The 13,863-nt window shown below is 36.5% G+C and overlaps 1 protein-coding gene across 1 annotated transcript in view; it reads right to left on the bottom strand.

Annotated features, from left to right (window-relative positions):
• Positions 1–8,681, bottom strand: part of dpp10 (dipeptidyl peptidase like 10) — a 1,117,462-nt gene extending 1,108,781 nt beyond the window's left edge. Inside the window, exon 1 of the mRNA XM_078403450.1 lies at positions 8,460–8,681. Coding sequence (XP_078259576.1) covers positions 8,460–8,519 — 60 coding nt within the window. The 5' untranslated portion in view covers positions 8,520–8,681. The remainder of the gene's footprint in view (positions 1–8,459) is intronic.
• Between the last annotated feature and the right edge of the window lie 5,182 nt (positions 8,682–13,863).

Raw genomic sequence — 13,863 nt, 5'->3', positions numbered from 1 at the left:
GTTTTAGAGGTACAGCGTGGAAACGGGCCCTTCGGCCCACCATACCAACCAACGATCACCCATACACTAGTTCTACCCTACATACTATGGACAATTTCCTGAAGCCAATTAACTTACAGACCTGCACGCCTTTGGAATGTGGGAGGAAACTGGATCACCTAGAGAGAGCCTGCATGGTTATGGGGAGAACGCGCTAATTCTGTACGATCTGTAGTCAGGATCGAACCAGGATCTCTCGTGCTGTAAGGCAGCAACTCTACCACTCTGTGACTGTGCCACCTTTCTCATCTGCCCTTCATTTCTCATCTGCCTTATTGTAGATTCCTGAACAAACCCATTTGTTCTTTGCAAAGGGCTGAGAGCGCACGTTTCTCTGAAGCCATCCAGACTGAAACCATACCAGTGAGATTGCCAATATCAGTTTTTTATGCAATAACACTCTTCCTGCGATTCCCTATAAAATGGCAATTTTTTGTCGATGTGCCATTGTAAAGGAATTCATTTGAATCTTTTCCCTCCCCAGTAGCCATTTGGGACTTTTATGGAAACAAACCAATAAAGTGCCCTTTGGGCAACAAGCCTAAAATATGACAATTATTTCTGTTTCTCAAAACTCTATCATAGGTTTACTATTACTTCTGACAGAACAATTGCAGAGTGCAGAAATATTTTAAGATATTGAACTGGATGTTATGTACTCCCAATGGACACATCTTCCAATAGAGTCTGCATTCCATAATTGGATTTCCTGCATGGCTGAGAGCAGAATATTATGGACTTACTATGAGTAATTTCTTATAATCTAATTAAGCGATGAAGTTCACATTCTGGAGAGATCCAGAGATGATTCATGCCAGTATTACTAAGCAATCTAAAGGTGTTCAATTTTAGTATCATGGAGAGAATAGGAATGAACCAGACCAACATTAATGAATGAATGAAAGGTACAGTCTGGCAGAGTTGTGGTGACTGTGGGACGCAAAATGTCGGCTAGATGAAATATCTTAATGTTCGTTCCCTTTTCATAATAATAAACTGTTCGTTACAAAGACATTGCATTGAAATTGCCTTATTTTCTGTACAAATACAGATGAAATATGATTTTAGCAATGTGCTTCTTTCTTTGTTTGGGACAACTATCTCAATTCCGATCTTACATCAAGTCAAGTCAAATTTATTTGTCACATACATATACACGATGTGCAGTGAAATGAAAGTGGCAATGCCTGCGGATTGTGCACAAAAAAGAATTACAGTTACAGCATATAAATAAAGTTAATAAGTTACTATAGTGTAGACAAAAATTTAGTCTCTGGGGTTATAAAAGTTGACAGTCCTGATGGCCTGTGGGAAGAAACTCCGTCTCATCCTCTCCGTTATCACAGCGTGACAGCGGAGGCGTTTGCCTGATCGTAGCATCTGGAACAGTCCGTTACTGGGGTGGCAGGGGTCCCTCATGATCTTGCTTGCTCTGGATCTGCACCTCCTGATGTATAGGTCCTGCAGGGGGACGAGTGTAGTTCCCATGGTGCGTTCTGCCGAACGCACTACTCTCTGCAGGGCCATCCTGTCCTGGGCAGAGCTGTTCCCAAACCAGACTGTAATGTTACCGGACAGGATGCTCTCTACAACCCCAGAGTAGAAGCAATGAAGGATCCTCAGAGACACTGTTGCCACTGTTTCTTTTTTCACCAATTGGACCCATGGCCCTCAAATCTAAAAGGACAATGTGTATTCCAATGTGTATTTCTCACTAGGTTTTAGCTGTATTCTTACCAACAAAATACCTAAAACAATGGCAGCTGGGTTGCATTTGCAGGCTGCAACTGTCAACGAGACGTCCAGTGTCATATTAAATGATGTTTTCAACCACTACAATTTAAAAGCTTATATAAATCTGAAGGCAAATTCCATGAGTAGTTCCAGTCATTAAAGGAATTCTGAAATTCCAATTCAATCCTTACCATTAGAATGGATTGGCTGGCTGAAAGCTTTAAATGGAAAATCAACGCCAAATAAAATCTACAGATAAAACTCCCCTTTCTTTCAATAATTTACTCCCATTATACTTATGTGCTGAATAAACTCCATTTGCTTTCAAAGCGCCACTAAAAATTTGTGTCAGCTACTTTTTTCAAAACAAGTTATACTTTGCATTTCACGAAGTAGCTCTATCATAATTTAAAACCTAGAGTGAAGCACAAGGGCAGAAAATAAACAATTGTAACAGCTATAGCCTTTGCCTTTATTAATGCGTATTTCATTGATGCGTATTTCATCAGGCAAATAAGCAATTTGTAACATAATAAGATTTGAAATATCAGAGTGAAAGACCATTATTCCTATGCATAATAATCAGTGTTATAATAGTAAGAATAATTTTCAAAGGAAAACTTGGTTTCTGTGCTGTTATGGAAATGGCATATAAAAACATCACAAAAGCTGTGCTATGCTGTTGGTGCAGGAAAGCTGCTTCCACGCCAACGGCTAAAGAACTTTCATAACTGTGTGACGTGTAAGAATTTGACAATGTAATTCTCACCATTCATGAACTTTTATTGTGATTATCTGAAGTGACCACACAGAATTTCAGGAGTCATATGTAAGCATGAATGCAACCTCTGCAGCTAAAATCTTAAATCAGCCGTTTTCAATCGGAATAATGTAAGCATTGCTCGGAGTGATGGGACTAATATGGGAAAGGGCGGTAAGCTTCTCTAATACTCGGCTGGTTGTTAAGGCAGCAGAAGTGGACAATGGGTGTAGCATTAAAACAGGTGGGCTTCTATACCTCAAAACAAGTAGATAGCATTACCTGCAAACCCATCAATGCACCTATATCCCCATTGGCAAACAGCAGCTTAAATAAAGATTGCACTTTTAATGAACACTCAAACAAGCCGCCTTCTGACTGCAAAGACCTGCGTTCCTGCTGTTGTTCCTACGTTCTTTTGCACTCTCGGTTAATGCAGCAGGAAAGTCATGCTGAATTGTGCAGTCATTCACATTTACTGCAATATGTCTCCGTGCATTGGAATGCCACAATATACAGAGAGTGTAACTCAAATTATCAATTTCCATTATGTGTTCTCGGAAGTGTTTGAATTCACACTTTCATTCAACTGCAAATCACAAAAAAAACATGAGCTACATGATTGACTTTCTAGCTCAATAATTTGTGGCAGACTTTCCAATTTTGGAGCGTTACAGCTACACCTGATCTTGTTCCAGATTTACTTCCCCAAATGCACTTTTGATGGATGTTGAATAGGACTAGAAATCTTGCCAAAAAAAAATCTACAGCACGGTAACCAGTTGAACAACTTTGTATCAGAGATCAATTTAATTAATACTTGGTTCTAGGATTGCAATGTTATTTGCAAATTTGAAGGGATCAAATTTAGAATCTTTCTGCTTTATAAGGTTTGGCCAAATTGATTTTATCCGCTAAGCTAACTAAACTGCTTAATATTTAGTTTAAACTGGATTGCAAGGTTCTTCTATTGAAAGAAGCATGTCAGTAAGAAGTAAACAAGCCTTCTGCTTGGATGAGATAGCAGATTATGAAAGGTAAGAACAGAATAAGCGATAGGATCAAGCATGTTTCATTGTTCCATTCCCGGTGCAAATGTCAAACACTCTTGACGGTTTTCTTTGGTGAAATTAATGACAATGCTAGTTTTCCGTAAAGGATAACTGTTTAATGTTATGAAGCAGAAAAATGAGGATTTCAGATTTTTGAGTTTGTCAAAGTATCCTGAGGAGAAGTGGTTTAGTTTGGTTCAACAATGCAAGTAGCTTGGATGTTATTTAAAATTAGTACACTTATACCTATGTGCATAAACAGAATACAACTATATAAAAAATCTTCAATCCAAAGCTTTACAAAACAAAACTATCATGTAGAAAATTCAGAGACTAAGAATATTGGTTAAATATTTAAAAAGCTATTCCAAAGGTAAGCTGATGCCTGATCATTCATTCATTCTACACTAAATACAGAATTAAAATACATCAACTATTGATCCTACATTCCACAATGGTTTTAATGCATGGAATTAACTGAAGATGTCAGTACATTTCCAGATCCCATTTGAAATCCCCTTTACATTTAACCTGAAAAATGCTATAAATGAAGACACTAAGGATATGACCTCATTCTGTATTCATTTTGTCCCATGTGTTCATTTTACATTTTTATTTTACTGCTTATAAGAAATAATTTTTTAAAGATTGAACAGACCAATATTCATCATGTCACAATTCATCCAGTCTTTGGAAACAATTAAACAATTCTACATTTTGATGGTTTAAATAAAGCAATTACCCTGTAAAAACTAAAATTCTAGTGCACTGAAATATTATATATATATTTTTGAACAATGTTATGTATTACTATTTGTCACCCTGCAGAACATACTGCCCTAGATTTTTCATCTTCTATTGGCCAATGATTGTTCAACAGTTCTGGGATGGGCATAGAAGAAAACCAATGTGGGAATGTGTTACGTGAATGTAATTCCTACTCCACTCCTGCTCAATTAGGTTTCTTCGGACTTAATGTTTCACTTTTAAAAATACTTCCATTAATTTATATTTATGTTGAGGCAATCCAACAAATTTCCATTGGATGTAAACTAGCTTGTATTTATAAAGTGCATCCTTATGCAAAATTACATGGACATTTAATTATCTATTATTTATAAATAAGTAGTTTGATGCTAGTTCCATCTACTGAATGCATAATCCAACAATTAAAACTTTAATTTCAACAATTATTTATGACTTTGATGCAAAACTACAGAAATGATAATCCACCATCAAAATCATTTTATATACATTAACATTGAGTAATTTTCTCTTAATGCTTATTTATAATTGAGCATTAAAACATGAAACATAACACTATTAGACTTAACCACTGCAATTTTCTCCCTGGTCATTCTCCATAGGCTTGAAATCATATACATTTCTGGTTCCAATAATTCACACCTATGCTCTGTTGACCTAATAGTGTTGTGCTTGCTGACTTAGATTGACCAGTCAACAACCCAACCTTTAAAACTCTTATCTTTGAGTTCAAATCTCACCATGATCTTATTTCCCACTCTCTCTAATGTCCTTCAGAACTCCTGTGTCCCTCACATCCTGGACCGAACGTATCATTTAAAAACACTTCATATTTTTATAAAAGTTCATATTTATGTTGAAGCAAACCTTCATCAAATTTCCATTGGATGTAAACCAGTTTGTATTTTTAATATACAGTCCTTGCCTCCTTACTGGAAGTGATTTTTCCATCTGCTTTTAGGTTGGGTCTGGGTAATCATAGATGACAGCCAATAGTGTTGGATAACAATACCTGCCATCACAAATACTAATTTGAAACAGCATCTAGAAAGATGCATTAATGCAAAGCAATAATAACTCCACTGCCAGTTTATCCTTTATTATTCGATAGAAGCACCTTTAATTAGGTACTTACTTATATAGTGCATTTCAGAGGATCAGAACTTATATTGTCATTATAAATGCATATCGTATTGCACGGCAGCTTTTATTTGTAAACTCCTTTCATATTCAACAATTAATTGAGGGGAACACAACTGATAAAATAAATATAAGCTTTATTTCAAAAACAGAGCATTTGCACCATCGTGGATGCAATCTATATATTAAAACAAAATAAGAATTAACTTTATTCGCATTGCTGACATTTATTTTGAAACTCAGGTAAACACCATCTAAATTCTAATTGCTATTTCAGCATGGACATCTAGAATAGTTGCCAAACAATTAAAGGAAATGCATTCTTTCATAATCCCCGTTATTATTTGGAATGTAGCTCTTCAAAAAATCAGAGATCATATAAATGAGATGGCCATCAACAGATCTAATGGAGACTTCAGGAACTACTTTACCCAATGAATGATAAAACTATGAAGTGAGAATCATGGATAGTGGTTGAGGTGAGTGGGATAAATGCACAAGAAGTAAGGTAAGTAAAAAAAAGGAGAAATGAATTGACAGCTTTATTGATAGATTTAGATGAGTAAAAGGATGTTTATGTGAAGCGTAGGCACTAATAAAAACCAGTTGGGTTAATTTGGCTGTTTCCATCATGTACATGTTATTCGGAGTTCAAATGTATATGGACATTCATTTAGTGTACTGAGGTTGTGATCTCAAATACATTATGGAAAAAGGAAGTTGATATCTAAAATTAATCTTAGCCATACACAATATGGTAATGTCAATTTTATCAAGAACTAGTTAAAGCATCTCACCGAAACATTTCTCAAGCTACTAGGAAAATATTTAATACAAATTTTAGTGTCATGGAAACAGCTGTATATGAGAAAAATTGGAACTGGTAGAATGTGAGAATGATAAAATATGATAGAGAAGATTGTGCAAAATTGAAGCAGCTAGTCTAGCTTACATCTGACTAAGGTTAAGGGTAGTTGTACTACAAAGATCAAAGCTATTAATATATATTTACTTCTGATTTCAGCTTAATTACAATGTTTAGATCAAGGAATTAAATTGCAGGGATCAGAGTTAATGCAAAATATGATTCAGAATTTGTTGTATCAAAATGTTAATGTAATTTTCAGAACTTCTGTAAATCACCTGATGTTACTAAAATCACACACTGATATCTCAAACACACTTTGATTGTAATATTGAGTTTTGGATATTTCTCCCAGCACAGACATATAACATTGTCTCTATAATCATCATATTATTATCAAAAAGTAATTAACAACCATCTAACAGATTTTTTTATTTAAATTATTTTTACAACAAAGGGCTGTTTAAAATTATTACTTGTTGAAATATTGATTCACAAGGCAATGTGGGTAAAATGATTTCCCCTTTGATGTGCATTTCTCGCAGAAAATCAGGCAAAGGAAGACCAATCTTGAACTCACCATGTTCAAAGCATAGTAGCTGATGTCATCAAAGTACAAAGCAGATGATTTTCAAAACAGTTTGTGTGACAATATTGTTTTATCCTTTAATATTTATTTTCATGCTGAGTTAGATCAACTGCCCTGACAATCACAATTTGTTCTAGATCTCACCAGAATGTGCAAATGTGTATCAACAGTAACTATACTCATATTGCACCTCACAACTTCTGTAATGTAAATGTCCCTCTGATAAGAAATAAAGCTCATCAGTATTCAATCCTGGATGTTTCATTACTGAAAGCTAGCACGGTAAAACATTCATTAAGTTCCATTTCAACCCTATTTTTTGGATAGCTGATTCTTAAATTTGGAATCAACTTCCCACAAAAAGGATTTTTTTTAAAGTAGATAGACATGAAAATGCAAAATATTAGAAAATAAAATAAAACTCTAGGAAAACATTTAATTTCATGCCAAAATATTCAGTGAATTTCTTACCAAGGAACTTCATCATCACAACATTTATTTTGAAATTGATGCTGTAACAGTGACATCCTGATATAAGGCATGCCACCACAACTTCTACTTGCTATTGATTTACAGTGAGCACATGTATATTTTAATGTAAAAATAAATTACTATTATACCAAGATCAAAACAAATGCCACTTAATTGTATCATGATTGAACATCACGAGCTGCAGCTCTTTAAATCAGCAGAAAATATATCACACTTCATCATAAAAACAGCTTGCGTTGCAGTGAATGGTTTTCCAATGAACAAGTGTCCCAGTGGGGACAAAGAGAAAAGCATATAGTGCTAAGAAAATGTTGCTCTCTGATTCGCTGCAGTGTGCAATGCTGCACTCCTCTAGTTCAATTTGAAATCTGAAGTTTGAAATAAATGCATGTCATTAAAGAAGGTTAATGAGTAACATTCAGCACAAATTAGGCATTACGAAAAGTAGTTTAGATAAATTGGATTAATGTTTGTTTTCAACAATATAGTAGTTAGTCATTGCGTGCTGAGACAGTGAAAGGATGAAGGTATCAGTCCAAGGTACTGAAAATCTTCCCTGTACAGTGCACAGTATGTAGTAATAATTCAAAGCCTCATGTTATTTCCACAGGTTAAAGACACTTTGTACTGATTAATACAAAATATCAGTATGAGTCACGCAAAGAAATTAACTCGCCTGCATTTATTTTGATCACGAAGGTCCCACTATTCTTGGCTGCACCCACAAATCCCGTAACGTAAATTATATTTTATTTCCACAAAATGCATTTATAGAGCAAATAGTTACATTCCATTATATTTTTTTCCCAATCTTCATAAAGGAATGGTACATCTTCAAACCATTAACCTGCATAGATTTTGGAAACTTTCACAATATTTCCGAGCACTCAATCAAGATTCAAAGAACTGCCTTCTGTGAATAGCCACACAAATCAAGCTTATTTAGCCTACTTCCAGCTATTATAAATTTATACTATCTGCATTTACATTAACAGGTAACTCAAAGGATTGAGCCTCACTTACCTTAATCACCTTTGTGGACTGACATTTGACTTGGTGAGATACAGAAGCTGTTTGATTCATTGTGCAAGACTTTGGATGCAGTGAAATCCTGAAGACAGTGAAGCTGCAGATGTTCTCGATCAGTAAATCTGTCCTTTTTAAAGTGCAGGTTGACCTAAGGCCGTTACACTATTGCACAGATCCTTTCCCCAGGCTCTTATCTACACACTACAAATCTGGCAGTCAGACTGCGTTTATTCAGCATCCTGCATTCACTCCCCCTCAACACAAAATGTGACAGCCTCTAATACAACCAATCAGAGCTCCAGACTTCCCTATTCTACAGGAGCATAATTTAGAATACTGCTGTAATCAGATCTTTTTTTTTTACCCTGTAGACGTCTAAGTGTCTAAGTTATGGCAGTGTAGTCGGATATTTCACAAGGTTATCACAAAATACAGAAATCCCGATCCTGCTTTTGAGTTAAATATAAACATTCAAGTTAAAAGGCTGTCATTCAGACAGTTTCCTAATGCATTTTTTGAACGTATGTCATTTAAGATAGTGTACTCACTCATGCATTTTGATTATTGCCTCAATTTATTGAGTGCAAAACTCCTGAAGCATAAACTTAACGGGTTGCAAATAGAAGATAGTTCCTAATAGTACACAAAATGACCTTCTAGCTAGGTTTAAACAAATTGAATCTTTTCTTTTTCTTACTTTTACTTCTTCTTTTCTTTTCAAATGACATTAATTTTACAGAATAACTTTCCACATTATAACTTTGGGATTTTTCCAATGCTTTACAAATGTTATTTTGAAGAAAATTGGCATCAGACCAGTATTATTTTAACAGAAATATTTTGACATTGTCTATTTTGCTCAAGATGTAACAAATAGAATTTAGCAAACATTTAACTTTAAACATTTAATATTAACATTTGACATTAAAATTTCAAAGGCCAAAACTTCAGAAGTCAAATCAACACTGTCTTGTATCACCCTAGGTATCCCTTTATCTCTAAATATTTGACCATCAGCATCAATTGGTGCAGCCTTATGTAGTAGGTCACGGCAATGCTAAAGTAAGGAGTAATATAGGCCTATTTATGTCATTTTAGTTTAATTAATTGTTTGCCCAGAGACACCATTATTGCTTTGTCTTGTCTTCGCTAGTCTGGGTGGCATAGTGTCACAACTTAGCATTGCTGCTGCCTCATAGCATCAGAGATCTGTCCACAGATCTTGACCACAGATGCTGTCTGTGTGGAATTTGTACAATCGCCTTGTCACCCTGTGGGCATCCTGGGATTGCTCCTATAAAAGCAAACAGGTTGGTAGGATAATTGGCCGCTACAAATTGCACCAAGTATGAGTGTTGGAATATAGGGCTGGAGGTGAGGGTGGTGGGGGTGGGAGGGGTGATGTTAATGATCATGTGGGGAGAATAAAGACAATGGGATGAATGTAGGACTATTGTAAATGTGACTCAATGGTGGTGGAGGGCAGGGGCTTACCTCACTGGGCTTAATAATGTAGACTATTGGCATTACAATTCCCTCAGATCGTTCTAACCCTGGTTTAATTATGATAATACAAAAGCAAAATATTTGGATGAAACCTATCTATACCCAATAGGGTGGGCAGAATTAATGAAGAGAGAGAAGCAGAACTATCAGCTGTTTCACTGGCAATAAATGTGGCCTGGCCTACTGATTATTTCTAGGCTTCCTTTTTCATGTTAATTGTACTAACTCATTGGCCATCTCCATTAACTTAAAGGAGGCCTATTGCTATCAGAACTCATTCACGAACAGGGGTTAGGAACTAATCCTTCCTGGTTCTATCATGTGGCTATAGGAATCTTCATGCTCCCGAAAGGCAAGTTGTTTTTCATACACTCTCCAGTCTAGTTTTAAATAGGGCAGCATAGTAAAAACCAGAAGAATGCAGATTGTGGAGCAAATTGCTCTTTGTGAAGGCTGGAATTTAGGTCAAAGCTTGACAGCAATATAATACAAGGTGCTTCTGTACTTTACTCTGGTATAATTTCCCATTTAAGAACTGTGGAGGGAAGGATTCCTCTTTATGCTTGTAAACCAGCATCTAGAGTTCCTGGTGTCTACAATCTCCTCTTGATGCTTTGTTATTTTAAGGACCTGATTTAGGTCATTCAATTCAAACATATAGTAAACATATAAGTAAAGCAGACCACTTAATTTCAGATATGAAGGGATTTTTTTTTATGGGTGAGAAGTTTAACAGATTGAGCCCATTGAACTCATTTGGGTTTAGGAGGGTGAAAAGTGATCTTTTTGAAACATTCAAGATCCTGATTGCTGCAGTGAGTAGATGCTGGATGTTTTCTTGTGGGAGATTTTCGAATTAGGGCCAACTTCATCATCGTAATATTTTGTATTCAGTCACTGAGTAAATTTATTGAGATTAAAAAGTAATTTAAGTGAGCCAGTTTCAGATGGGATCTTTGTGGAACTGAGTTTTTACAAGTTGATTTCAACTGCAAGATTTACTATTTTTTGCAGTTGGCCTCCTATTAGCTATCTTCTACGACTTAGCCATGATGTCATTCTTTGATGGAACAAAATGGAGGGGCTGAATAAACTTTTCTCATCTCTAATTTTTTTGCCCTCAGCATTGCAAATATTTTAATATTTTTACTCAACGCAAGACAGCATATCACTCAGACTGAGACTCAATTCAAGTTGATCAAAACAGATCTACACTTTATACCCACTCAGTCATTATTATAGTGAATACATTAACACTCCTCACAAAATTATGTAATTAAGGTCCACTCTGGTTAATACTGATATTTATACACAGTGCCAGAAAAGGTTGCATTACAGAAGCAAATTTGCTGGAACTAATTTTTCTTACAGAAACATCTCCATTCCCAGGGACATAAACAGTAATCTGCCATAGTTACAACATTAGATTCCCCATTACCCTCTATCAGGTATACCAGGTAAAATATATATGCAGCTGTCTATTTTCAAGCACAATATGTGTGTTGTTGAAAGCTGTTTACATTTAGATTTAGAGATACAGCGCAGAAACAGGCCCTTCAGCCCACCGGGTCCGCGCAGCCCAGCGATTCCCGCACATTAACACTGTCCTACACCCACTAGGGACAATTTTTACATTTTCCCAGCCAATTAACCTACAAACCTGTACGTCTTTGGAGTGTGGGAGGAAACCGAAGATCTCGGAGAAAACCCACGCAGGTCACGGGTAGAACGTACAAACTCCGTACAGACAGCACCCGTAGTCAGGATCGAACCTGAGTCTCCGGTGCTGCATTCACTGTAAGGCAGCTACTCTACCGCTGCACCACCGTGCCGCCCTTAGGCATTCACTGGGGAAGTTTGACTATTTCCCCAAAGTGTGATCGGGCATTGAACCAATGCCACTTTGAGCTGTGATATCGAATTAATGGAAATATGTTGAGTATTCTATTTTTCTTTCCATGTATTTAACAATCCTAATGAATCCACCCATGCCAACTTCAGTTTATCACTGCATAGTGTGTAGAAAGGAACTGCAGATCCTGGTATACCGAAGACAGACACCAAGTGCAGGAGTAACTCAGCGTGTCAGGCAGCATCTCTGGAGAAAATAGATGGCCAGAGCACTACTCCAAGTCTGCAGAACGGTCCTGACTCAAAACGTCACCCATCCTTTTTTTCCAGAGATGCTACCTGACCACTGAGTTGCTCCAGCACTTTGTGTTTATCACTGCATTGTTTGAGCAATGATGCTACATATTGTTAATTCATCAGTTCTTATCACATTTTTATTTCCAATTGGTTAATCAATTCATGTCCATTTGCCAGAAGCAATGCTTTTACAGCTAATATATTCTTGATTATTTTTCATGGCCTTTTTCTTCCCTGTATTGGTGCAGGGTTATAAAATGAGTAGCACTAATGTTGATCAGCGCAGACAACCAAAGATAAGTTAGAGCATCTTCTGATAGAAGCTAGACATTCCTGTTGAACACTACATTCTTGACCCAATAAAATATTTATATAAATAGCACTTACTCAGCATTGGTCCATCTGGTATGAAAAAGCAGCAGAACTTTTAATGCCCCGGGTCGGAGCGTTCTGCTGCACCCCACCAGCTGTCCTATTTCACTCACTATATAATCCTGGGGAAACCATACAGTTCAAAGTCTTCTGTGCTGACTGCAAATTTTATTTATTGGTATCTAATGCTGAGAACACATTACCTTAATTCTGTGATCAAAATGTAATTTACTGAGAAAATCAGGACTATGCCAATGATCTATTAACAGAAGTGTAATCATGATATAAAAATATGGGAAATGTAAAGAGATCGGCCCAATTAAAAAATAATGGAAACTGCAAGGCTGGGAACTGCTATGAAAGGAACTGCTCAAAAAATTGTTTTGACCTTAACTTTTTTCTCACTAGTTGAAAGTTTGGGCAAGTTATTTGTTCCAATCAATCTGGAAATGTCGAATAAATGCAATCCTACCTATTCATTTTTTTCTATCTGTCTGCGGGAAAGTAGTTAGTTCTTTCTTGACAACTCACTTGAAATAACACTGTTCTGATCCCACCACAGGGGATAAGAGCAGCAGTATTCCAGACTATAGCAACATCTCTTTTTCATCTTTCTTTAGTAAAGTAAAACAGGAAACCACATTTGTTGGTTTTATTAGAAGTCGTTGTTTTGTCACTACCACTATGTAAATGATTTCCAGCTAATGTACAAGAGTAGCTTTCGGCTTCCCTTCCTTATTCAGAGGGATGATTGAGACCAAAATGGTCTGGATTTGGTCCATATTATTCTCGTCATTCTACATTTTAATAGAATCCAAAAGAAAAGGTCACAATTTTCCACCCGAAAAATGGAACTCTCTTTGCCATTTGCTTATTTGTAGAATTATGTTTGATTTTTCTTAATGGATGGGGTTATCTTTCTTCTTCGGCAGTGCGCAGGGATTCAGGATGAATTACTTTGACCCCAGTTTTGTGGGTTCTGCGTTGGCCATGGAGACCTACCTGGAAACTAGAGACTCTTCCACAGGCGAGACAGAGGGTGGCTGACGGGATGTTTGGCTGGGTGGTTTGTGAGTTGACAAGCTCCTTTCACTGTGTGCACAGCAAAGATACTAGAGGAACAAGATGGCCCACACCATTGAAATCGACTATACTGAAGTGTAGTACGCAAAGGAGCGTAAAGTCCGCCATTTTAGTAGGCAAAACCCACCGTTCGCTATGCCTCTCACAGTGTAATCAGTGCTTTGGGGGAACAGTATGTGTGATGATACCATTAAAATGCAGAATATATCTCATCTATCAATTCACAGATTTTTTTTATTTTTCTTTTCAAATGTTTCTGCAAGTTTCTGACTACTAAAATGGCACCGTG

Source organism: Rhinoraja longicauda, chromosome 8 (assembly GCF_053455715.1).
Source record: "Rhinoraja longicauda isolate Sanriku21f chromosome 8, sRhiLon1.1, whole genome shotgun sequence".
Taxonomy (NCBI): Eukaryota; Metazoa; Chordata; class Chondrichthyes; order Rajiformes; family Arhynchobatidae; genus Rhinoraja; species Rhinoraja longicauda.
This window is presented reverse-complemented; position numbering and strand designations above follow the sequence as displayed.